The sequence below is a fragment of the Ptychodera flava genome, chromosome 10 (genome assembly GCF_041260155.1).
Source record: "Ptychodera flava strain L36383 chromosome 10, AS_Pfla_20210202, whole genome shotgun sequence".
In the NCBI taxonomy this organism is placed as follows: domain Eukaryota; kingdom Metazoa; phylum Hemichordata; class Enteropneusta; family Ptychoderidae; genus Ptychodera; species Ptychodera flava.
The window spans coordinates 30,897,316-30,923,971 of NC_091937.1; the positions used below are offsets into that span (position 1 = coordinate 30,897,316).

Genomic DNA, 26,656 nt, shown 5'->3' on the forward strand with positions numbered 1-26,656 from the left:
ATTTTTCATTTATGTTTTACGGAGCCCGTAAATGGGATTACTTCCCGCTGGTCTTCCTTGAAATAAGTAAAAAAAACCCTAGAAAGATAAAATATTCTAGATTACGTAATAAATAAATAAATAAATAAATAAATAAATAAATAAATAAATAAATAAATAAAAAACAAACAACAAATGAACAAACAAATGAACAAACTGCCGCTGAAATACAAGTGCAAGGTCATTATCATTGCAAATCACACGTCAACTTGACCACAGACGCAAATTTACAGGGAATTATAACTGAAGAAAGAAAATCAACTAGTTTTTGACAAATAAGAATGAAATATTCTGTAGTTCCTGTGAGAGTTAAGTTCCCGTTTTAGCCAAGATGATAATGATGATGGTATATACGTTGTTGCTCACTTGATCTTTTTATTTGCTCACTTTATTTTTTTTTTTTGAAAAAGATAAATTTATTTCAACATAGTCACAAATAAAACAAATCTACATAACTGTGAATGCGTTAAAATTACAATGCGTCTTGTGTGAAAAAACAAGTAATTAGCTGTTTGATTACAAAGATCATCATATGAATGCATTCAGGATGCATTCTTCTCCTTCCAGTCTTACAAGGCTTGAAAACTTTGTGATAAAATCCTCAGTTTTGTTCATCATCTTATAAATGAAATACAATGTATTAATCCATGAGGAGAGTGACATTTCAATTGCATGACATAGGATTGAAGGGAAACTTTAATCCCATCAAGAGTAACCGAATTTCGAATATTCCAAACTGTATATTTTACAAAGGAAGTAATACAGTAAATAATGTCAGATGTTGCATTATTATCATTTTCGATTCCTGCGATTGCTAATCTTTTGATATTGATATTATTATCAAAGTTGTGTTTTCTGACAAAGAAAGAAATACATTTCTGCCAGATTTCTTTAACATATTTACACTCAAATAAGATGTGTTCCAGTGTTTCTTCTTGGCCACAAATATAGCATTTCCCATCACTTAAATTGAAAGTTTTGGCCAAGCTTCCTGTGACTAGGCCTCGATGGAAAATCTTCCAATTTAAATCATTTACTGAATTGCTAACAATTCTTGTTGAATTAAGACGACTGAATAAAGTAGCTTTGTAACTGTCAGTGAGACTTAGATTCTCAGCCCATTTTTGACCAATCTGACCTCTGACTGCATGCCATTTCTTATCAACTAATTTCCAATAAAGTGACTTGGTTTTGACCTCACTTTTGTCAGACCATAATTCTCTAAGTCTAAGATATCATAGTTTTCTTCATTTTGGATGTTTGAAGAAATGATTTGTTTCCAGGAATCTGGAATAGCATTGAGGAGTGTTTCATACTCTGTTTTGATTTCCTCTTGCACATGTCTATTTGTACCTCCTCTAATTTTTGCAATTATTTCCCATTGTTGAAGCCAGTCATTTCTGTCATCATTCCACATGTCCTTAAGCCTTAAAATTCCACTCTTTGACCACTTTGTCATAAAAGAGGACACTTCCTTCATTCTTAATATTGTCGTTATACCACAGAACTTCTCTAAGAAGATTCTGTTTTGATGTTGGCAGATTCACTCTTGTAAGTCTAAGTGACTTCCAGGTATTTAACATATCCCCATACACCATTGGGGTTCGTTTGTTGTTGACTTTGAAATTGAGATGGAGGTAGTGATAATCACTATTAAGTTTATTGTCATAACTCGCTATGAAATATTTTGATAAGCTGGCCCATTTAGGGGTCCCCTTATCTGGATTTTTCTCAAATAGTTTCATAAGCCACTTTAATTGGAGTGCATTAATTTTTTCTTCAATGTCGACAACTTTTTTGCCACAGTCATCATATCTTTGAATGAAAATACCCCCTTTTTATAACTTCTCGTTTACCTCTCCAAATAATTTCCATAATTTACTATTTGCTTCATTAATAATTTCCTTAGGTACGTGATCAAATGATGCCAGGTACCATAATTTTGATGCAGCCAGCATATTAGCTACTATTGCTCTGCCTTTAAACGACAGATTTCTAGTATTCCAGATCTTAAGGCAATTCGTAAATTTTTCCATCACTGTTTTCCAGTTTTCTCTAGATGTGTTACTGTTTCCAAACCCAACTCCCAAGATCTGTAAAACCTTGTTTGAAAAATCGATCCCTTCCACTGAATCAGTGCGGTTTTTAAAACTCCCAACCCATAAACCTTTGGATTTCTTTTTGTTCAGCTTTGCACCTGTTGCTTTTTCATATTTGTTGAACATTTTCAATGACTGAGTAATGCTTTTCAAATTTCTCAAGTAAAGAGTCGTATCATCTGCAAAACTCTTAATTTTTTCCTCTTGTTTGTCTGGTAGTATGAATCCTGATATGCTGTCATCTTTACGAATATTTTCGGCTAGCACTTCTGCTGCCATGATATACAGTAACGGTGATAAGGGGCACCCTTGTCTCACACCCTTCTGAAGTTGAATACTGCGAGAAAGAAAGCCATTACACTTAATTTTGCATGTAGTATTATTATAAAGAATTTTTATCCACTTGATAAAGTCAGTGCCAAAGTTGAATTTGTCAAGGACTTGAAAAAGGAAGTCTCTGTTTAACCTGTCAAAAGCTTTTGTTTGGTCAAGACTTATGACAATAAGAGGTTTATCAGTAAAATTAGCGTATTCAATAATATCTCTAGTAAAGACAATATTATCACCTATCTCCCGCCCGGGGATGTATCCACATTGATCTGGGCTACATATTTTGCCTATTACCTTCCGCACCCTATTAGCAATTACTTTTGCAAGAATCTTATAGTCTACATTGAGGAGACTTATCGGTCTCCAATTGTTTAAGTCTGCCTTATCTCCCTTTTTATAGAGCAAAGAAACTAAACCAAGTTTCTGGCTGTTCGTTAATTCCCCTGAATTAAAGCAAGCGTTAAATGTTTCAATTAGGTCAGACCCTAAAATATGCCAGAAGCATTTATAGAATTCCACTGAAAGGCCATCAGAACCTGGTGACTTATTGTTGGCCATTGACTTTAAAGCGTTAAGAGCTTCTTCCTGTGTAATTTGACCTTCACAACTCTGTTTATCTTGATTACTTAAAACAATGTTGGTTTTATCTATTAATTCCCTCTGTAGTAGGGTGTCACATTTTCTTGTTTGTAAAGATCTTCATAAAATTCTGCTTGTATGTCTAATATAGAATCAATATCAGTGACTATTTTGCCACTCTTGTCTCTAACCTCCTTGAATAGTTTTTTCTTTACCTCTCTGTTTTTCTAGATTGAGGAAATATTTTGAAGACTTCTCTCCTTGTTCAACCCATTGGGCCCTTGATCGAATTTGCTGTCCTTGTATTTGATTTAATTCGTATGATTTTAACTGGTTTTTAACCTCTTCAATATCACTTGCAGATTGATCTGATGTCATCATATTGTGCAGTCTTTTTTCCAACAGATTACGGTGTTTCTTATTACTTCTGTTTTTCGATTCTGTAAACTATACTTAATGGCCAATTCTCGAAGTTTATCCTTGCCTTTGTCCCACCAAACTGAAATGTCATCAAAAAGAGGCTTTTGACTTTGCCAAAATTTCCAGAGGTTTTCTACTTGGTTTTTGAAATGAGTACATGACAGGTGACTGTTATTGAATTTCCATGTCCCTTTCCCACGTTTTACACCTTCTAAAGATTCCATATCAACTACAACTGGTTGATGATCTGAAATAACACAAGATAAAATTTCACACTTTTTAACCTCCGTAAACAAGTCACTCGTGAAGAGCCACCGGTCCAGTCTGACTTTTGTCTGATAGTTCTTTTTGTCTTTGCAAAGTCTGTGCCACTCTCTTCCACCTTCTTGTAATAGCGCCCCCTACGGTAAAATTTGACTGCACCTGTGAACGTCACATCTCCACGCCATGCTCTGCAAGGTCGGGCAGTTTGCTTGTCAGGGCATATTGTACCGGTCATTTCTTATCAGTATCGTTTGGTCACAGCACATTTTGATTAGCACGAAGGTAGGCGAATGATTTTCACAAAAGTACAGGGACTGTCGGACTGGGTGCTGAACATAATTGAAGACGCTTGACTCTTTCAAGCACTGTGCAGCCAGCAGGCACCGCACCGTGGTTCAAGGAAAACTTGAATTTCAAAGACCTTCCCCGCGCTTTCGTGGCCGGCGTAGGGAACACAGGCGCTCCTTAGTTGGGTAGTCTGCTAAGTGGATCGATTTTCGGATCGATCTATTGATCCCGTAGTCGATATGCCCGCCACTGAGTATTAGGTTGCAGTGGCGGGCATATCGACTACGGGATCAATAGATCGATCCGAAAATCGATCCACTTAGCAGACTACCCAACTAAGGAGCGCCTGTGGTAGGGAATGGCGGTGCTGCTGACGAAGCATTGGCTCGGAGTGTCAAATCATTTCATAAGTGACGTTAATACACCTTAGATACGATTTTCAATCACACTCCGACTCCGAGCAGATAGCCTGTATTTGCACAGTTGTGGTTCATCATATGACATGACACGGGGTCATCGTGGGTCACCCCACTGCAACAGCGTGACCCGAGATAACCCCACGTCAAATTGCCGTAACCCCAGTTTGACCACCCAATAATTGTACTTCATCTGGAAGACCTTATGTAATGACAAATTAATAATTGAATTTTGGATGATTTAAAGTAGAAATTGGAAAATGCACATTTACACAACGATTTAGTTTGGGTCCTTCACCAGAATGTATGTGAATTGAATGTGCTCAAATATACATGTTATAACCATACATGTACTTCTATTATGCACTTGCCATCTTGAGTATGACAGTTGTATTTGAGTAGGTATCTATGCCATTGCTGTCTGTTCAATTTATATCCACAAACTTACAATTTGATCTCTTTAGTTACAATGTCATTGGAAGTCTGTGTTTCCTCTTCCAGGTAACCATGGCAACCTCTGTGATGAGAGCGGCGCAGTTTGATGAGCCAGGGGCTCCATCAAACCTCTATGTTGGGAGTGTTCCAGTCCCAACTCTGAAAGAGAAAGAATTGCTCATCAAAGTGTACGCAACGGCCATAAATCGAGCTGACACTCTGCAGGTAGGCATTGCATCACATGTTTGCAAGGTATTGCATTATGTATGTGCAAGATTGCATGTAGGTATTGCATTATATGCTTTCAAGATTGCATGTGGGTATTGCATAATATGTGTGCAAGATTGCATGTAGTATACATATATGTGTGTAGCATACTGTTAAGACCAATTTAGCAGTTGTCAAGTTCAAAACAAAGTCTAAACCAATTTGCTGACTTACCAGGAAACTGTTTAATACCCACTGCTCTGCATCAAGTTCAGGTAAAACTATTAAGTGTACAAAAATTAAAATAACTGAGCATATTCCACCATTCATGCACTCAGCTGTGATTTTCTCTTTACTATCACAGCAAATAAATGCATCATCACTGACACACGAATTTTCCTGTAACTAGGGGAAAATGTCTGTCACTATGGAAGCTCTCATTGCTCAAGGGATTGGTGTGACCTAATCCTGTATGAAGATAGAATGTGCCTCGGGGACAGATACAGACTCTCAAACTTCACAATTCTTCTCTAATCTACCACTTGTCGGGCTCACTTTTAAAGCTCTTGGTGTAAAAAAAAAATTTCACGGACTGAATTTTTCCGAAAATTGAAAATTTTATTTTTCCTCATAGAGCTAACACAGGGGTGGTGTCCATTTTGAATATCAAATATCAGTGAATCTTTGGTAATTTGTTTCTCAGTACCAAAATTTGCATGGTGACCCCAATTTTATTTTTTATTTTGAAAGATAATACTCTTGCAGCATGTGGAAGCAAGTCAGCCAGTCCCAGTACCAAATTAGGAGTTGTAATGATTTTTTTCAAATTTCAGAGGAAAGGACGTTACCCGCCACCAAAGGGAGCAAGCAGTATCCTAGGACTTGAAGCCACAGGCATCGTAGAGTCAGTCGGACCAGGGTGTTCTGATCGCTGGAAGAAAGGAGATCGAGTTTTAACATTACTTCCAGGTGGAGGGAATGCAGAATATGTAGCAGCCCATGAGGGACAGATGATGGCTGTTCCATCAGGTCTGTCATGGACTGAAGCAGCAGCAATACCAGAAGTGTGGTTGACAGCTTACCAATTGCTACATTTTGTAGGTAGGTATCAGTATGTAATAACCTCATTAACATTTTCACGTGATGAATATTGACCTGCTAGATAAAATATTGCCTTGTAATTTTTATCCACCTCATTAACATTGTCTTGTTATATTTGTTGACCAAATCAACTGGTCTCATGGTGATTGATGATAATTATGTTGACCTCATTAATATTGTCATGTGATTTCTTGACCTCATTAATATTGTCATGTGATTGTTGACCTCATTAATGTTGTCATGTGATTTTGTTGACCTCATTAATATTGTCATATTCGAATTGCTTACTTCATCAACATTGAAACAGTAATATTCTGAACAGATTTGGTATTGGACAGATAGAAATTGTATATCCCATGTTTATTGTTGACAGCAGTTCAATAATTAACAGAAGTAAAATTCGAGTGAGATTTTGCTAGTACTGTGGTGTCTTAGTCCTGTACTAGCATATGCTATCAACATCGATTTCCCCCTTGCTTCTATGGAGAGTTTGGCTGGAATAATATCACATTGCTAGCTGGAAGCAGTCAGAATACAGTACTTAATGAAAAAAGGAAATACTTAAAGAAAGGATGAATGAAATTGGTCAAATGTCCAACATTCAGGGCTCAAAGTTTATATTTTCAGATAGGGGCATTTTGCCCCTAAGTCAAAATTTTTAGGAGCAAACCAAAAATTTAGGAGCATTTTTGAAATGGTGATAACATATTAATAACATCTTACTTTTTATTTCCCAGTTCAACTATTGTTTACATTTCAAATTCACACACAGATTCAACAACGCGTAATGTCTCACAAGGGTCATGACCTTATCATTAAACATTTGACGTCGCCCAGCCAGACAATGGCGAGCACGTCCGACTGTCCTGTTTATTCTTTCCTGATCAATTTTCAGACAAATCACTGTTTTCATCATTATTAGTTTCAATAACATCTATAGCAGTCGGCCAATGTCTGAAGGTTGGGCGTCTTGCACGCGTAGATAAGTTCAGCCATCGATGAACGGCGGAGGTGGGATCATATTGATCAACGGCAGGGCCTTCAAGTCCTATCCGGATGAGATCTTCCGTCGTTGATACGTTTAGGCAACTCCGTACGTCGCGTTTGATCCTTCCCTGTGCTGAAAATCCTCGCTCACATTGTGCGGCTGAAATCGGCATTACTAGCAATGACTGAGTGGGATTTCGTTTACTAGAATTTGTTTCGTGTCCTTCATCGGCAGATCCAGTCTCAGTCTGATCAATTTTACGTTTTCCTTGCTTGGCAAAATATCGATCAAGCGGGCCCGACATCGTGGACTTACGTATACGTACTGTACTGACTGCTTGAACACTGATGGGAATTCAATTTACTGTACGTGAGAATTTTGTTTTTGGAGGTGGACTTGCTCAGTGTACGTAAACTTGTGATCACTATTGGCCAAATTAAATTGATTTGACAGCAAATGACATGAGCTTGCCTTCTGATTGGTTCTTAATTATTTTTGATTAAATTGATTGCATGTTTTGACAGCTAACTAGACACGATAGCAGACAAAATGGAGACACTGTTTCCAATCCATATCAAAACAAAGTCGGCGATGGACGCGCGCTCGCCTTTGTGTGGCTGGGCGCCGTCAAATGTTTATTGCCTATACGGTCATGACCCTTGATGAGTGTCTGCGTACTGCTGCGTTGTAAATGCAGGTAGCCCCACGTAAGATTTCAGTCGCTAAATGCGACTAACCGAAACAAGTTAGTCGCAACTCCTAAAAATTTGGTCGCATATGCGACTGAAATGGTCGCAACTTTGAGCCCTGAATATGTGAAATAATATCGCAAATTAGTGTGCTTGTAAAGTATAATGTCACCTTGTACCTCTTTTCAGGGAAAGTCAAGCCAGGAGAACATGTCTTGGTGCACGCTGGTGGCAGTGGGGTAGGCACGGCCGCTGTCCAGTTGATAAGGCTAGCTGGCGCTGTTCCCATAGTAACAGCTGGCAGCGAGCAGAAAATCAAGGCGGCGGTTGAACTTGGCGCTGACGTGGGCTTCAATTACAAAGAAGGCAGCTTTGTTGAAAAAGTTCTGAATCACACTAATGGTGAGCTTACTGTTCCTTTGGTGCTAAATACAGGGTCTGTATGCTCCTGGAAAGTCTGTGAATGTCCTCAAATTTGAAGCTTCCTGGAAAGTCCTGGAAAAATCCATGAAAAGGAAATTGAGTCCTGGAAAATCTTGGAAAATTGATAATACACCCACGATTTTCAAAAATGACAAAGTAATCAGTCGTGATATCATAAAAATGACATGTACAATGATATAAAAGATATTTGGAAAATGGGATTTGGACCTATTAAGGTCCTTGGAAAATTGCTGAAAAGTCCTCAGTTGAATTTTATGTGATTTTGAGTGTATGGATCGACCCTGTACTGTAAATATGATCAGGTGGTGGGTTAGTTCTGATTAAACTTTACTGAAGCAAAGTTGATGATAGATTTCCAAGATAAAGGTCAAGGGTAATTTTGAAATTGAAAGAATGCAGTCCCACATTTTCAAAAATACACCATACATTGTGTTTGTTCCATGCTCACACATGATTGTATGATTTTTACATTGTCACTTGTTTTGAAGTGCCTGTAACATTTACAAACACATACTACGTAACTTTTTGAGGTAAGTTTTAAATGTATGCTCATTTTTTTAACTAAAACATACTTTCCTGTAACACACTCTCAAATAAGGTCAGGTGGTTTGGAATTGTTTAAAGTTTTTTTTCTGCAGAATCTTAGAGAATATTTACAAAATTTAGGTATATTTTAATTTTGAAAATGGGAAAAAATAGTAAACTTGGCAGAGTTGAGACACACCCTTGTTATTTGCTCTATGCTATTTTATCACAGGTAAAGGCGTAGAGTTAGTGTTAGACTGTGTTGGTTCTAACTTCTGGGAATGGAATGCAGACTCATTGGCGTTGGAAGGAAGATGGATAGTCTATGGAACGATGAGCGGAGGCAATGTCAATGGTGCCATCTTAAGCAAGATTATCTTTAAGAGATTGACTGTGATTGGCTCTACACTACGAGCAAGAACCAATGAGGTAGGTCTAATTTTGAATAGCTAAATATTGTGAAAACAAATCAATCAAAGTAAAGCTGATTATAATTAAACATATTAATAATTAACCTATCAAAGCATTAAAGCAATGAACAGATTTGAACATTCTCTATTTGAAATTGTCGAGTCTTTCACCTAGAAATATAAAATTATTTTTGTGGACAAATATTAATAAGTTTTCAGATTTCACCTTTTCAACTCCATTTCCAAGTATTTTGCCATAGAAACCAAGAAGGGTTAAATACCAAAATTTAGGGTTGCAAGGGTTAGACTAATCATGCATAACAATTGTAAGCAAGCTTGAAACCATCGGCTGATAATTCTCATAGAAGAAGCTAATGCTTTGTTGATGGTTCAAGATATTTTAGCATTTTAGTACAGTGCACATAATCCTGCAACTGCCCAATGGTTTCCTTTTTGTGAATGATGATACAGTTTTGTCTTGGTCAAATACAGTTTAGGCATTGTATGGTTCTAGGACATACACCCCTGGACATTACCCACCATATACGCACCCTTGTGCTATCTCTAACCCTGGATCCAAATAATGTGTAGGGGTAATGCCCAAATAGTGTACTAGGGATCGGAGTTAGTTAATGTCATTATAGGATAGTTACCCCCTGTTAATTTACCAATGACTGCTTATCCTAACTCTATTACTATAGCCACAGCCACAACATGTCCTCATGATCAATGGCCAGGGGGTGACCATACTGATACTGTTGTATCATGCGCTTTAATGTCATTTCTATAGCAAGATCACTGCAGATTCAGATAAGGAATGAGTTATTAATGCAGTTGATTTTAAATTATATTTTTCATCTTCAAGTCTTCAGGAGTTACTGATTGGTGTCACCAATGATTTTGAGAAAATAATGTAAACTTCATAATTCTCTATTTCTTCAGTACAAGGCAGCACTTGTGGGAGAATTCAGCGAGAAGGCTCTACCGTATTTCACCGACGGAAAGGAACACAAACTGAAGACAATCATAGACACAGTGTTTCCACTAGATGACATCGGCAAGGCTCATCAGTACATGGAGGACAATAAAAACACTGGCAAGATTATCATCAGCGTTAGAGATGAGACAACAGACCCTCATCAGGAACTTTAGTCCTAACCCTCACTTCATCTCTCATTCTTTGTGTAAGACTTCATTCAACCTGGGTTTTCTCCGAGTTTTAAAATCCAGTATTCAGGCAGTTTGCCATAAGAGATCAAAACGTGACTCTTTTCAAGGGCTACATGAAGTTAAAAAAAATTTTACTCATGGTCTTGCGAATATTAGCCTTGCATTCTGATTGTCATAAGTGTCTTTCATTCATTTCTTCTTTAGAAATCAATATTAAGTCAACGGTAATCTTTGTCACTTAGTTCAACTTGAAGACGCTTGGATGGTGAAGCACACAAACAACAAGTTGTAGATTATTTATGTATTCAGTATATTTGTGCTGATTATAGAGTGAAATATGAATGCATATCATAATTGTATGAAGTTTAAATAAACTTGTAAGCTTTTTGTGGACATAGCTACCTGTAGTTTGGTAGAAGCATGAAATTCAGCATTGCCAATTGGGCTGATCAAGAGTCAAATCTCCCCAGGAAATTAAATTTTCAAATTTTCAATTGCAAATTGCCATATGCAATACACAGGTTTGAGGTCTTATTGAAATTACGATTTGATAGTTATTCACAACCTAAAAATTGTGAATATAAAAGACACCCTTCACTAGCCCTTGAAGATGTAAATATTGTTGTCTTTTATGATAGCCAAAGTAGTCGTAAAGTTTAGGTGCCTAAGATTTTGTTATCACATTGTATAAGTGAAGAGCACCTCCAGTGGCCAACTTTGTTTCCCTTCAGTTCATGCCTGTGAACAATGTCCATATTCCTATTTTCAACATATTCATGGGTTGAAAATAACAAAAGTGAACATTTGCATATCAGTGCCGCTACATTGCTTTCAAAATTGTTTTACTTCTTATGATGAATTGAAATTCAGGTTGAGATTTTCATTAAGTTGGAAAAATATGATCATGTTTGTAACAATAAATTATGTCCAAAATGGACATTTCTAATCATTCAAAAGTGTCAGTTTTGATGTTAGATTTGTCTTTTTTTCTAAATGAGTAATACTATTAATCCACCTATCATTCAAAATAACTTAAACCAAGAGAAAAGAAATTGTGTAGCCACCTAGCATTTTACGTTCTTAGTCATTCAGGAGATTTTAGGAGTCCATGAGTATGAACATACCAACCAAATAAAACATTTGGAGGCTTTGGGTCAAGGAAACGTACACAAGCCTGATGAAAATCAATGTGTTCAGTAGGGAGGGGGCCAAGCTATATTTCATCAACCGTGTGCAAATTCATACAAACAATATGCCTCAGTTATGCCTCACAAAGGTTTCCTTGCAAAATGCTATTAATCTGTAGACATTGTTACTGAAAAACTTTCAGCAGTCTGAACTTCGAATAACCAACTTGTACAAGCACTAACTTTTACTGGTTAATATATCATTTTACTGGTACATAAATATGGCAGAAATCAGACAATGAGGCTCACATTCAGATGCACCACCGATTCTATGGTATAAATAGCAAAGACACCAATACTAGAGTCAATTTGAGCCAATCTGAGTGACCATGTACAAGAGTAATAACTCAAAAAAAAGAAACAAAGATTGTCACTTTTACTGAATTTAATCATGAAGCAATTTTAATCATACGTTATTACATACATGAGTATAACTCTGTTACAATAAGGACATAAACAATTTCAACAAAAATGGAGATTGAGACAATACATCAGCCACATTGAATCACATGAAACAAATACATACTGAACACAAAAGTTTGTCCTTGTGCTAAATATTTTTGTTTGGTCGATGCCAGCATACGTTAGTAATACAATGCATTATGAGACATGAAAACTGATAGGGATAACATAAAATTTCATGGATTGCTGGGCTTTTAATGAGAAGATTGAAAAGCAAGAATTTGCCTTTTGTTTCAAAAAATAACTTGTAAACGTTGGAAACTACTGCAGAGTGACTAAATACTGCGGATAATCATTTGTATCTTTTCATGAATACATTACATGAATACAACAAATGGCATCTTGCAGCAGCCATAGAATTCTTATCTACTGAAAAAAAATAATGACAATGTTGAAACAGAGAACTGTTGTACTTCTTCCCTTTACTCTTAGCAACAGTCGTACATTCCTCATGGTTTTTAGATAATGAAGTGAATACTCTCATGTGAGAAATGTCTGGGTCAAACTTGGTGACTTGTCAGTACTGTTTACTGATGTCCAGAGAGCAGGTAGATGTTGCTATCTGGGACAGTCTGGGCAGGATTAGCGGCTGTGTTCTGTTTGGATACTACATATAATACATACAAGGGCAAATTGCTCAGGCAGTATATAAGATTTGATCATTTCAACCTGACAAATATTTTTCAGATTTGGATCAACATATCAGTCTGAGAACAAGGAAAACTGGCAGGGCACTAGTTCACGTGAAGTTAACTTTTGAAAGAAAATTAAGTTTTGTTTTAAATGCCATTAATAAAAACGTGAATTTCTTGTACTCACTTTTTTAACATTTTATATTCAAGGTATTTTTTTAGCATGAGTGTACGGTGTATGACTTGCCTGTAATTTGTATAAAGAGGATCAGAGCTGGATAAAAGTCTGTTAATGGGCAAATGATATCTTGATAATCATGAATTTTCTGCATTGGTAATAACCAGACAAATAGCCATGGGAGACTCCCAAATTCAATACTTCAAGAAACATTTTGTGATATAAACTGAGTCACCAAAGTTACAGTGCTGGCAACTGAGATGACTGACATAATAATGATGTGATTTGCCGGTTCTCCATACATAAATTTAAACCTTGCTGATAAGTGAGCCCAAGTACCAGTACATTCTACAACACTGATGAACCAGAAAAATTGCTTTGAGTTTGAGCTTTATATCAGGTCATGGGCATTTTAATTACATTTAAACAGACACTTAGGATGTTCTTGGACACATATTTAGTGTATATTGTAAATGTCACTTAAACAAATGTTGCACTTAAATCACATTTTTGTCTTGCCGAGAATTTTGGTAGTAAACTTTATTTTACCACAAAGGTAGGTACGGATGCCATGGTGATTAAAGAACAGGTAGAAAATTTTGCATCAACACAACATTTATATGGATGTTTTGTACAAAAAGTTAAACTTTGAGATTACAATGTATTTAGACAGAAATAGCAACACAATCAAAATTAAGTCTGTAAAACAATATGACCGACAATTAAGATATAGACATACAACTGAAAAATGACACGTTATGATTTGGATACACTGCACCTCAAATGGTGCATTAGATAAAACTGGTATGAAGGGGAAAACTTTATTCACAAGAGTCATGATGATAACATACCTCAATAAACATATAGCCAGTAAACATAAACTAAACTACAAACAAACAATAGTCTATCAAACAGTGATCTTTTTCACCTTTGATAGAAGTATGATCACTGCTTAGGGATGCTAGTTGCCATGCACAAAAAAAATTGTCTAAATCAGCCAAATTCTAAGATTGTGGCTTTTTTCAATTACAAGATGTTCAAAGTGCTTCAATCGAAACTCTGTAAAAAATATTAATAGAAAAAGAAAACTTGCAGAAGATTTTGTGACTCTTCAAAAAGCACAGTAAATTGGGCACAATAGTCATGTTCATTGAACTTAATCATGTGATATTCACTAACATTCGTTTGAAAAAACTTAGTCACTTCAAGTAGACAAATAGCAACCCTTGATAACAACATACCAAATACGACAAATAATTTCCACCAATGGCATTTTATACTAGCATGTCGGATTCTGGAATATATTATATACACAGAAAGATATTCATGAATTGACAGTCACATAAAGAGTACATGAATATCTAACAAGTTACTTACAAAAATGTACAAGCAAATAAAGACATTGGACATTTCCAAAGTCTGAGTGATAATCAGGCTAGTTGTTTCTAAGACGTCATAGAAAGTCAGCCTGTGTGAACCTCTTTCTGCTTGAAAAACCCTTGTTCTACGGTACATGAAATGCTCAAATGACGCCTAAATACATATTCACCTATCTCACTACATCTATTTTATAAATTGTTCAAGGGGGATTTTCTTGCTGCTTTCATGAGTTTCTCTTAAAATTATTTACACTCTATGGAGAATGTGAACAGTATGTGTACACAGACGATGAAAATTCACACAAAGGAACACTTTGCAATGAGAAATAACAACATCCTATCTACCGGTAGATATTGTGAAAACTTTCACAGGTTAAATGACAAAAAGATTTGTCGTTGCTCTGGTGCTAGCGTGTTGGTTGAGACACTACTTAAAAAATTGCGTATCATTGAAATATCATATGATCTAACAGGGGATATCAATGCTCAGCCTAGCTTTGCACTTTATACACAATCATGCATAGTTTTGACTTTATTTGAATCTAAATTCACTTTCATGAACTGAGTCTATTTTATTTTCAAAAGTTTCATTTGACTTCAACTCTTCTGAGAATTGGATAACAAATCTATTTATGTGTATCCTTTTGCTTGTCTATCTATGTTTTTGTCATATATTTTTTTTGTATGTAAGTGTGAGATAAGAACTGATGAAATATTTGTCCCCAGCATTTAGTGAGGTTTCTATGACTACTACAGTTAATTTCATTCATCTTCAATAAACCTAAAAACTGATCAGAGGAAAAAAATCCTTTTCTTTGAAACGTTTCACCTTTTTTCTTGCCACTTTTGCTATTTATTATTTTTTAACCTTTTTTTACAAATACTGCAAACTTTTACATTGAATCATAAGCTGTAAATGATATCACAATTTCAAAGACACTATGCCACTCTGATCACATGTGAAAAATAATGGTAATTATCGGTAATTTTTAATGCATATTGCAGACTGCAAAGTACTATAATCTGCCCGTGTATAGTATAACCTATACGTAGTAGTGTTAGTTGGTAAACCAATTTACAGCAGACACAAGAATACCTTGAGCAGGCATATGGCTATACGGCTAGTAAAATGGCCAGTCATACAACAAGATTTCAAAGTAATTAAAACTGCTAAATTATATCGAATCTCATTATATGACTGGCCATTTTGCTCATGATTTAGTCATACATCTGCCCGGAGTATTCTTGAATTCACTGTGAAAGGCCAGAGCTATCACTCAAGAAGAGCAGGTAAAGATAATCTGACCTTAAAACTTTACTGAAAACCTAGAAATTGAAAACAAATTCTGTTTATAGTTGTATTTCTTGCTTATCATAGATTACATCTAAAATATACAATAAATATCATTGACCTTTACTTGCAAAAACTTTGCTGATATGACAGGGAAGTTATGACCATATAATTCAAAGTAAAGTATAACAGTGGTTGATATTTTGTTATAAAATTGGAGATATACATCTTTATGTCAAGGCAAAATACTGTGTGCTATAATAATAATCATTACACATCAAGTCTTTCCAGCATCTGTTTCTTAAATAATAAATTTCAGGTACAGAAAAAGACACGGTCGACTATGAGATGAGTGTTTTACTGGTATCAGTTAAAGCATAGACCCTGGAGTGAGATCTCGCTCCAAGGTCTATGGTTAAAGCAGTGCTTTTGTGTTAAATGGATAGCATATACAAAGATAAAATACTGCGAGTGTTCGAAGATAACAAATTTCTTTACTATGTATTGAGTACAATTTACTGATTCTGTTGAAAAACATATTAACGGTTTTTTAGAATACGAGCCATTTTGTAAATATTCAATTCATATTTGTGATTCCCTGGAGTTATTAAAATAACATCGTCGTACAAAATATATTTCCGTAATTATAACTGAAAAGAGCAGCGACTGAAAAACACATTACATGCTATGCAGCTGTGTAGGAAAAATTGAAAACAGTTGATGTGAAATGAGAGATAGTGAAATATTATCTGTTGTCAAAACCAAAGTAAGGGGCACTTTTTGGCTATCAAATACAATTCCTCTGACAATTCCCTATAGCATGTTGATATACCCACTGTTCCACTTATGAAAACACTGTGCATATTTTTAGCTGGCGTTGTTATTGTTGACAGATGAGTACCAGTCTTGAACTAAAATTCCGTTGTCAACAATAGCAATGCACTTCTCACTGAAGAGCAAAAGAGCCAAACACTGGGCATTTCCACATGCTGTATGGGGCTACCAAGACTCTACACTTGAGACAGAATAAAACACAGTGTCATTTACTTTGGCTTTTAAATGTAACTGAAAATGCATCGACTTGACATTTGTGGATCAAGGAAATGATTTCAAATTTCAAATATGTTAAAAGTCGTTTCTGACTCTGAATTCTTCATTTAGAATCTTTGCACGATTGTTGTGACGGACACGCCTTTTTAACAAGCTTTATGTCTGACGGAGCATTTCACGGGGTTGAGACTCTGGCTCACACTTCAACAAAACTTGGAGCGGAGCCGTTTGAACACTGTGCTCACTCTCTGACCGACTTTCTCGGACTGGAGAGTGAGTGGCCTGACACAGCATCAGATATGCCAGGATTAGCATAACTTTATTAACTGTAGTTGCCCTTTTTTTATATCTGCACCTGATTCAACCTATCTGCCGCGAGAATTTCCGGCGCATTGGCTCTCAAGATTTCATAGCACTCATTGCAATAGCCAAAACATCTAGGGTTGCCAAAATGATCACATCCCTCTTGCTTGCACTGAGAGATCAAATTCTTTTTAGGCGAGGCTGGGGGCTCGGGTCTCAGCTCTCGCAGCTGCGTATACCTAGGTGCTTGTCGGATGTCTTGGTAAACATTATAACACTCATCACACAGGCCATCTAGGATATTCGGGTTTCCAACATTTGGGCAATCGCGCGTAGCACACTTTCTATTTCTGTAGCCCCATGGTTCGTCATAGGCATTACCTGGTATGGGATCGGCTGTTGGAATGCCGTGGTAGGCGGCGGGATAAAATGGCTCTGCTGGCTGGTATTTTTTCCTCTGTGTACGTTGGAAGCACTTTGAACACAAGTTGTCATTATCTGGGTCACCGAACATATCACAACCTGAAAATATTAAAAAAAACCATGGCAACTTTTAATGCTTACAGTTCACAATTTCAACATTAGAATCACTGATATGACCAAAAATTCGAGTAAAAGAGAAAAATATATCACTGTAATGGCTTCAAATGCTCTTCAGTACATGGAAGCTAAAGAACATCGGCTAGTAAAAAGTAAATCTGACTTTTCCAAATGTGTAGAAATTTTTTATCTGAAATCAAATGTTTTGTGTTGAGCAATGTTGACATTTGCAAGGTAGAGCTTTAAGACTTTATTGTCCTTGTAGTGTTTAACAGTAAAATTAACACACTCATGTATCAGTTTTCGGAGAATACTTCACTTTACTTTTACTGAATGTTGTGTACAGAAATGAAAAATTCAACACGTTTTGTTGTATTTTAACTACAAAGATCATGCTCGCAACTTTTACGGGTTTTTTGAGAGAAGACAAATTTCTTTTATAGTAAACTCACCCCATGGTGACTGACACTTCAGCAGGTCAAATTTAGGATATTGGTTTGCACCTTGCACAGGTCGGCTTGCTGGTCTTGGTGCTTTAAAAAGAAAGAAGTGAGATACTATCATGAGAGACTGGAAGACAAAAAGCCATTACGTAAATTTCTTAGGAATCACAAAATGACAGCAGGTATGATCATATTGAATTCATTCTTTTTACTCATAGTTTGTACGAAAACTCTGCTGGTGGTTACGCCGAGCTGAATCCCTAGGACTCATAAAAGATTACACTTTGAAAATTCAAGGTGTAATCTTTCATGTAGTTTCAGTGAGAATATATTGTCATCTTGTGTAAGCGAGGGATTACTGTGTAACCACATGCAGATTTTTTACATTTACCAATGCTCTTCACTATTTACCTGGTGGTTGTTGAGGTTCATGGTTGTCCAGGTACTTGTGGTAGCAATCACGGCAGAATCCTTGACGTCCTTGCTGACGGGCGTTGGGACAATCAGCTGTCGCACAGGGGATCGACCCTCCGGCAACTTTTCTTGATTTCTCTTTCTTAGGTGGCTCCTTGGCTGCTTCCAAGACGTTGAGGCATCTCTCGCACAGTTTTCTCTCCGCGGATATGGCACGCTTGTCGCATTTTGGGTTACTGCATCTTTCAGCGACGGGGATTTCTTCCGGTACAGCGTGCACGTTCTCTTCAGCTTCTTCTGGTTCCCGGATGATAGTTCTTGTCGCTTTCTCATGACACCAGTAGCAAAGCCCACCGGCAGCTTCACTCAACATACGTACGCCCTCGCACCCAGGGTTGACGCAGATGTGCTTCTGAACTTTGAACTTCGTTGGCGGTTTGACGCCACCTTCTGCACCTCCAACAGCCGGAGCCCCAGCTGTCTGGACGTCGCCGGCAGTTGCTATATTTGCTCTGGTACACTCCATACAATACCCCTTGAGGTTTCTGAAGCCTACTCTAACACATGTTGGTGTGATGCATTTCTGCATTTGCTGTGCTTTGCGGAAGTCGGGTTCTGGCACTATGGCAAGGGTACTTGGGATAAGTGGTGGTTTCTTGGTTGTGTGGCTGAGTATAGTTAGGAAACACTGGGAGCAGTATCCCCTGTACTCGGGGCTACCGTACATATCACATCCTCTCGTCATACAGAGCTTTGGTTCACTTCCTTCAGACGACACTCTTGGCCGGGGTTCAACTAATTGTTTGGCTGCCACTGGTTCTGTAAACATGGGAGCAGGCTTTGAGCTTGGGACTTGCTTCCTCTTTTGAAATTCATCGAATACTTCAGTCTGTTGATTGTAGCATCCCTCGCAGAGACCTTGGAATTTTGGGTAGCCCGTCATCTTGCAGTCTGGCATCATGCATTTCTGAGGGCCCTTCATGTCTTCAAACTCAACAGGTAAGCTGTTTGACTTTTTGTCTCCCTCTGGGGATTGGAGTGGGCCAGCTGCGTGTACGGGTGATGCAGAGGCACTTGATGAACGTCTGGGATCGCTGGGTGTCGTCAGCGGTGCACTTGATGATGCCCTAATCACTCCTGCTTGACTTGCTATGCTCGGTGGTGGAGCAGACGGCCTGGCTGAACCTTGCTTGATGTAGGACTTCTGGTCGTAGCAAACTTTACAGAGACCCTCGGTCAGGTGGTTACCAAGATTCATACAATTTTCTGTGGCACAAATCTGATCCATTTTTGGACGTGTGTCATTTTTGATGCATGCATGGCAAAACTTTCCAGTTGAAATTCCACAGAAGTTGTCACAATTCTCAGTAGCACATTCGACTGGTAGGATAGATGGAATAAACTGAAAGCCAGTTTTTCTTGGGTTTTGCGGGTTGGGCTTTCCCTCTCGCATGACGTCATCGTAGGAGGGCAGTTTCACATTGCCTGGTGCTGGTCTGGTATTCTCAGCGGGCGTTGTGGGCGTTACTACTGGGCTTCCGTGCAAGGACACTTGACCGGACGTTGAATATGCTTCATTGACTCTTTCTATCCGGCCTGAATTTGCAATAGGGTTAGGCGCCTGATATGCTTGGATAAGAGACTGCTCCTGTAGCGTTTTCACACAGCCATCGCAGATGCCACAACTTTTGTCCCAATTTCCTACATTTTGACAGTGTTCCATTTGACATTTTTGCATCCTGAAATTGACAGCTTTCTTATTGCCTTCCGGAAGTTCACCGCGCAGTGAATCACCTCCAAATTCCCGGTCCATCCAAAGATGATACTGCTTCTCAGCTTCCTTGAAGAAATCCGGAATGAGATCCATTTCCTCAGGGAGATCGTTTGGTTCGGCTTCAACAGCTTGTATTCTCTGTAGCCCGCCTGCACCCCTGTATTCCAGTTCTATAACATTCAGATAATTCGGTAGAAGATCCCCGACTTTTCGCTCTTCTTGATCCAGGAGAAAGTGGACAATCATTGGGCTCATGTCGCTCTTAACGATTGGAAATGCGTATCGTGCATCAGCTGTCATTGACTTGACTTCAGCAATGGAGCCAGACTTCTGGAACACAAGTGGTGTGAAGTGCATGACATTGTATGCCAGAAAGACAGGCGTTTTGCTGCAGTCCTTTGGCTCCCAGCACAGCGGCAAGTAAATGCCGCCAAAGTTTTGGGGTTGGAGAGAACGGCCATCAAAGTCTCTCCACATGTTCTCAGCAGCTACGATTATCGGGCGACGGAGTATGTTTGCCATTACGAAGATATGGAACTCATCTAAACACTGGTACGGAAGGCCATCTTCGGCCGCCGGTCTACGACCTGGGTCAGCAATACGAATCATCATTTTCCATTCTTCGTCCCATTGCTGTTACAAATGCAAAATGAAAATAAAATTCAAAAGTTGCAATTCCATGCCACTATCAATGAAGTATTAGCTGCCTGCTCTATATTTCCTGGCAATGATATATTACAAAACCATCCATATTTTTGGAGGCAAAGTTTCGAACCAGAAATTCACCAAAGAGAAATGTACTGAATAGTGGTATGCAGGGTCTGAAAGAAGCTCAAGAAAAGTTAAAAGGATCAACAAATATATGTTTGTGTAGAGGTCCCACCTGTTAAAACCAGCAAATTTCACAAAAAAACTGATGATGAGGTGATCTTTAGTCATTTTTGATAACCTATCCCTTGTAGGTACCAAGTGTACTGGCACAATATACAGTGATTTGACTGCTTATGGTTTGAATTGAGTACATTAAACCTATAAGCTGTGGTTATCATATCAGTCAGCGTTACTTTTCTTATGAAAGCAGATTAGTTAGTCAACATGTCTGATTTGTATTGTAGTTTCTCTGTCACAGAAAGCAAATGTAAGGGAAAAAGTGAAAAAAAACAATTATAGAATTTTACCGCTGATCTGTATCGAAGCTCTCCTCCGGGAAGCATTGTGTCCACCTTCTTCCGTTCATTTTCCCATCTCTTCCGCATGTCCTCCTGAAACTGCTTGTTCTGTGTCAGTGAGTTGTGCAGCAGTCGCCTCAAGAAAAGTTCCTCGTCTTCAATACCCCATATCGCGAGGAATATGGCATGCATGAGGCAGTTTCCATCCGCTATGGATCAGAAACACAAATATGGTTGAATAAAAACATGCACGTACGTCTCCTTTGTGTATGGTATGTATATGTTTGATTTGTTGATGCACGTATGGTATAGAATACGTCAGTGGCATTCACAAATTTATGAGGTATTTTTCCAGTCTTTCATTGTTTATCATTGTCTTAGAATCATAAAGGCAATCAGTTTGTGATATCTGATTTTTGAAAAATTGCTTCAAAAACTTGAAAATGCCTTTCTGATGTACATTATGATTTGTTTATGTACCTTGAAACTACGGCAAGAAATGGTATTACTCCCTTCACTCTTTCACCCCCCATTTTCCTCTCCAGTGGTAAAACTTCACCACAGAAAACAATGGAACCATAGTGGTGAAAGGGTTAGAAGTTTGGAAAGTGAAATCATATGGTAAATGACGAAGGAAATACTACTGCCAGCATAAATACCTGTTGTTTGAATGGGTAATAGTTGTTTGGCGGCCATACACCAGTTTAATACCGTTGCATTGACAAGAACCATTAGAATCTCTTGATCGATGAGATCTGCGTGCAGGAAGGTCTGCAGCTCGGTCGGGTACATACTGAGTGGTGGCAGACGTATAGAGGACCGGGCAATCCTCCGGAAATAGTGAGGTTTATGATCGTTAGGTGATGCAGCCACATCTTGGTTGACTTTCTCTTTCACTATGGCGGCCTTCTGACGGTTGCTTTCTGATATCTTCTTGGGAAGGTTAAGCGGCGAGCGGTATTGATCATATTGAGCATGCACCATGGTTTGTTTGACAATCCGCCCACAAGCTCCACTAAGTGTGTATATATAGAGCTGTACTTAGCAACTGCTGGGTGTACTTTGGCCGACCTAAAACAAAAGCAAAGAAACATATTCAAACCGTTGGATTAATCATATTGCAATTTATCAAAATATTTCTTCCAGTCCGATATCACTCGGAAGGAACAATATATTATAATATACCATATACGAACATTGTTTTCAATGGGGGTAGGTAGATCTGCATAAGCAAAATGGGGTGAATTAGTTCCATATTCAATCTTTGCAGTATACTATACATGGTGAAATTGCATGGTAAATTCCATGTCCACATTTTACCTCTCTTTTTCTTCTGTGGAAAATTTAAAGGCATTCAGAATAACATTGTGGAAAAATGAAAACTTAAAATCTGAGTACTGAATGTCACCTCTGTAAAGATGAATATAATGTAAAATGAATAAAGTATAGGGCTGTTTTACTGATACAAAACTCGACAAGTGTAAGAAGTTCAGTTGTTCAGGATTGCCATACTATACATATATACAGGTGATAAAAGGAATGAATGAATGAAACTTCCTAAAATATAATAAAGTGACTGCATGGTTATTACCTGACTGAAACCAATGATAAGTATTTCTGGGCTATGACAATCCAATAACACTTGTATGAGACATGAGAAACTGCTGTAAATAACAGCACAACAAACAGACGAAGGAAATTTTAATGATGACAGTAAATTACGAGAAAGAGATGATGTGTTCAACAGTTGCAGTTATGTCGCTACTATCTTGTTTTTGCTTTGCTCATAGGTTTCTATTAGACAATATTTTATTCAATGACTGTTCAGAACACTGTAAGCCAGGCTTTCTTTCAAGGCTTCTTAAAACAGGAGACTCGATCTCAATTTACAAAACATGAACTTGAACATTAAACTGTTACAAAGAAGAACGAGAAGAAGTGGAAGGAGAGGGAGACGAGGAGGGATAGGAACTGAAGAAAGGCACAGTTGAAGCAGCCAATGAAGTAACTTGAAAAATACCTTGTGGTAGGACTCCGCTGACAAGTGATTGAATTGACACTTTAGGTTGGATATTTGACAACGCGTGGAACTTAAGCTTGTTGACGTCGGTTAGTTGGATAGCTTGCCTGTGACCGCTGTAGACGTAAAAGTATTACAAGTATGTTACATCCGCGCATATCTGTAGTTTTATTTCCGGAAATTGGTCGGTCATTGGAAAGTCCCAGTACTATACTCGTAACACACGTAAGTTGCAAGCTTTTCGTATCTTTGCCGGTTCTTAAACTTTGAATCACTGGGATATACCCAATTTTTATCGTAATGTAAGAAAAATATGACGAATCATTCACAATGTGGAAAGTAAATGCACACAAAATTAGTGAAAAATCACATTACACGCGGTTCAACTCGGACGCAGCACAGTGGAACTTCGTGTGAACGCGCCTCATATGTTGTCAGCAACAAAACGCGTTAACGCGGAATTGTGCGTGAACAGAGTTGGTCACATTATCTTTCTTGTGACTCTATTTTTTCATAAACAATTTCATTCATGTGAGATACACGTTTTTTTTTTTCAAAATGGCTGTAAGGTTATGATCTTGTTCATGACAGTGTAAAGAACTGCTTGTGAATATCTCCGCGGTCGCCATGACGCAAAGAGGAATAAAAAATTACAAAAATTGACGAGGAAACATTTTGCCTTCATTTTCTGGATCCATCCTCGTACCTGTTATCAAAAAAAGGCTCAGATTATAACTTATCGCCGTAAAACTTGCGAAATATGTATAACTTATGAAAAAATGGCGGCAAAATCTGTTAATATCTGTCGTTTTTCGCCGCAGATGTGGACACTTACCTAGAAGAACGGTTGCTTCGCATTTCAAGGATACACGACTTTGGGAAATCCCCAGCTAAAAATAGTGTATGATGTCTACTACGCATGCGCCCTACCTCATAGATTGTAATATTTATGGAGTTCATGGAAAGATTAAAAGGCCATTTCCATGTTTTCTAAAAACTGAATATAATAGTAACAACCTAGGAGGAGGGTTAACGAAATGAAAGATAGTTATGGAAATAAAGTAAGCTACTAAATCGAAAGCGAAATATATCATTCAATTTATTACGACTTAGAGGGTCCAATTTGGTGCCATCTATCTTCATTAGGAATGATACACTACACCTGTCTCTTGATCCACGGCACCCAGATTCTTCCTGCTTTTCTTCTTTTCGCAGAGCCGAGTGTCACGGAAGAAACATTTCAGAAATCACGATCTTAGGACGGCGTTGCCAGGATCACAAACTTGAAAAAGGTAACCCGAGGTCACTGGAACCAGCGTTCGACCGGGTTGGCAACCATGGCAAGCACTGCATTGGCGATCATCCAAAGTATATGCCGGACCATTTCTGGCACCATCGTCAGTTTTATCGCATTTCTTATATACGGATGGAGACCCAAGAAAACCGTCCCGCCTGTTACAAATCCTTTACTGTTAGAAAGTGGCTTAAGCCTTGCCAGAAAAATACGGAAGAGACAGGTAGGACACGGATTTTATAGGCCAGTCCATTTTTCATATGTTAGGGACCGTTCAGTTTTTACGGCCGGGGGGGGGGGCGGCAAAATCCAGGGGGGGGGGGTCATCATAATTTTGGAATCCAAGAAGGGGGGGGTCATCACTTTTTCACTGGTAGGAAAGGGGGGGGGTCACCACATTTTCAAAACATAATACCTACAATAAAGTCCACTTTATGCCATGGCCATGATTGACCCTCTTTACCGCGGGCCGCCTTCGGCGGCCCAATACAATAAATATACTTTATGTATTACCCATGACCCTCTTAGCCGGCAGACGCCTTTGGCGGCCCACTCCAATTAGGTTTACTTCATGCAATGGCCATGATCGACCCTCTTTACCGGCGGGCCGCCTGCGGCGGCCCACTACAATAAATTGACTTTATTGTAATACCCCATGACCATCTTAACGGCCGGACACCTTCAGCGGCCCTGTTCAGTAAAGTTTACTTCATGCAATGGCCATGATCGACCCTCTTTTTACCAGTGGGCCACCTTTGGTTGCCCACTAGAATAAAGTTGACTTTACGTAATGGCCCATGACCCTCTTAACCGGAGGGCTGCCTTTGGCGAACCACTCCAATAAAGTTTACTTTATACAATGTCCATGGACATAAGTTGTCTATGGAAATGAAGTTAAAATTGCCTTACAGTCGTCCTAATTAACAGACGTTTGCATGGATGTGGCTGAGAAGTTTGTACACTGGCATCTCTGCTACACGAATAAAGTGCGCCGCGTACCGGAGTTCAAATCCGAACCGTGCGGGTAAATTTGACATATGGGTTTTGGTTATTTTTCAGTTGGGGGGGGGGGGGGGTCATCAAATTTTTTCCTCTGACAAAGGGGGGGTCATCATTTTTTTTTCGCGAAAAATGCAGGGGGGGTCATCATTTTTTTGAACACCGGCGACAAGATTTTGCCGGCCCCCCCCCCTGGCCGTAAAAACTGAACGGTCCCTTATAGTTAATCAAATTTAACAAGCAGAGAATAAAATATTTAATATGTATATATCTCTCTTTGTGATACAGTGTATGCCAGGTAGTGTACACACACACACACACACACACACACACACACACACACAAACACAAACACATATATATCATCAAATTGTTGTCTATCAGGATATATCAATATATATACCGGTTACATATATATCTGTGTGCTACTATATGAACAAAATTTCTTCATATATGAATTCCATCAATAGATCTACAAATATTACATACATTTATATAAGGGTATGTCATAGATAGATAGGCACACACACACACACACACACACACACACACACACACACATATATATATATATATATATATATATATATATATATATTGTAATCACTGTAAGTAGAGTCCAACAGTTATGCTAAAATAAAATCAAGCTATTGCAGCTAGTGTTTTCTTGATAATGATCTTCTCTGCACATCGTCAAGTCTGTCTGTCATGGAATACCTATTGTATATAGAATATGCTTTCTTTCAACCATAACAAACAGCAGTAACACCATTTAACTGGCATAGTAACACCATAATGAAATGGAGAAATGGACTTCATACAGATGCATGGCAGACAATTGCTGGAAATCAGTGGATGTACTACAGTGAGCCCTAGAAACATCAAAGTGAACTTTGACCCAACGGTGGCAGGGTGCAACAATTTTGCTGAGAGGCCACACTGGCGTACTGTTGAAGTCTGAATGAATGAATTCTCATAGGTTGATGAACTTTCTGGCCAGTGTATGAATAAGCCAGTGTATACTGGTATGAATAAGTATGAACAATTGTTAGCGATGACGCCAACACTACATACGTCATCATCAAATCAAGGTTTACCTGACCATGGACTGAAGGTC

General features: G+C 38.2%; 3 protein-coding genes across 3 annotated transcripts in view; 2 read left to right on the forward strand and 1 right to left on the reverse strand.

Moving 5' to 3' along the window:
• The first annotated feature begins 3,905 nt into the window (after positions 1-3,905).
• Positions 3,906-11,363, forward strand: LOC139142523 (quinone oxidoreductase PIG3-like). Its single transcript, XM_070712476.1, has 6 exons — positions 3,906-4,013; positions 4,937-5,095; positions 5,911-6,178; positions 8,045-8,257; positions 9,057-9,253; positions 10,177-11,363. The coding sequence occupies exons 1-6, from the start codon at positions 3,915-3,917 to the stop codon at positions 10,384-10,386; spliced, it is 1,146 nt and encodes a 381-aa protein (XP_070568577.1). The 5' UTR covers positions 3,906-3,914; the 3' UTR covers positions 10,387-11,363.
• A 2,007-nt stretch (positions 11,364-13,370) lies between these two features.
• LOC139142521 (tumor necrosis factor alpha-induced protein 3-like) lies at positions 13,371-24,148 on the reverse strand. Its single transcript, XM_070712475.1, has 9 exons — positions 24,082-24,148; positions 23,247-23,362; positions 21,886-22,297; positions 21,236-21,435; positions 18,281-20,690; positions 17,879-17,959; positions 15,956-17,408; positions 14,413-15,917; positions 13,371-14,367 (listed from the first exon to the last, which is right to left on the reverse strand). Exons 3-7 carry the CDS (start codon positions 22,208-22,210, stop codon positions 16,927-16,929), a joined length of 3,498 nt encoding a protein of 1,165 aa, XP_070568576.1. The 5' UTR covers positions 22,211-22,297; positions 23,247-23,362; positions 24,082-24,148; the 3' UTR covers positions 13,371-14,367; positions 14,413-15,917; positions 15,956-16,926.
• Positions 24,149-24,372: 224 nt separating this feature from the next.
• The window catches only part of LOC139142498 (fatty-acid amide hydrolase 2-A-like), a 36,664-nt gene continuing 34,380 nt past the window's right edge, over positions 24,373-26,656 (forward strand). Inside the window, exon 1 of the mRNA XM_070712441.1 lies at positions 24,373-24,763. Within this exon, the coding sequence (XP_070568542.1) occupies positions 24,584-24,763 (180 nt within the window). The 5' untranslated portion in view covers positions 24,373-24,583. The remainder of the gene's footprint in view (positions 24,764-26,656) is intronic.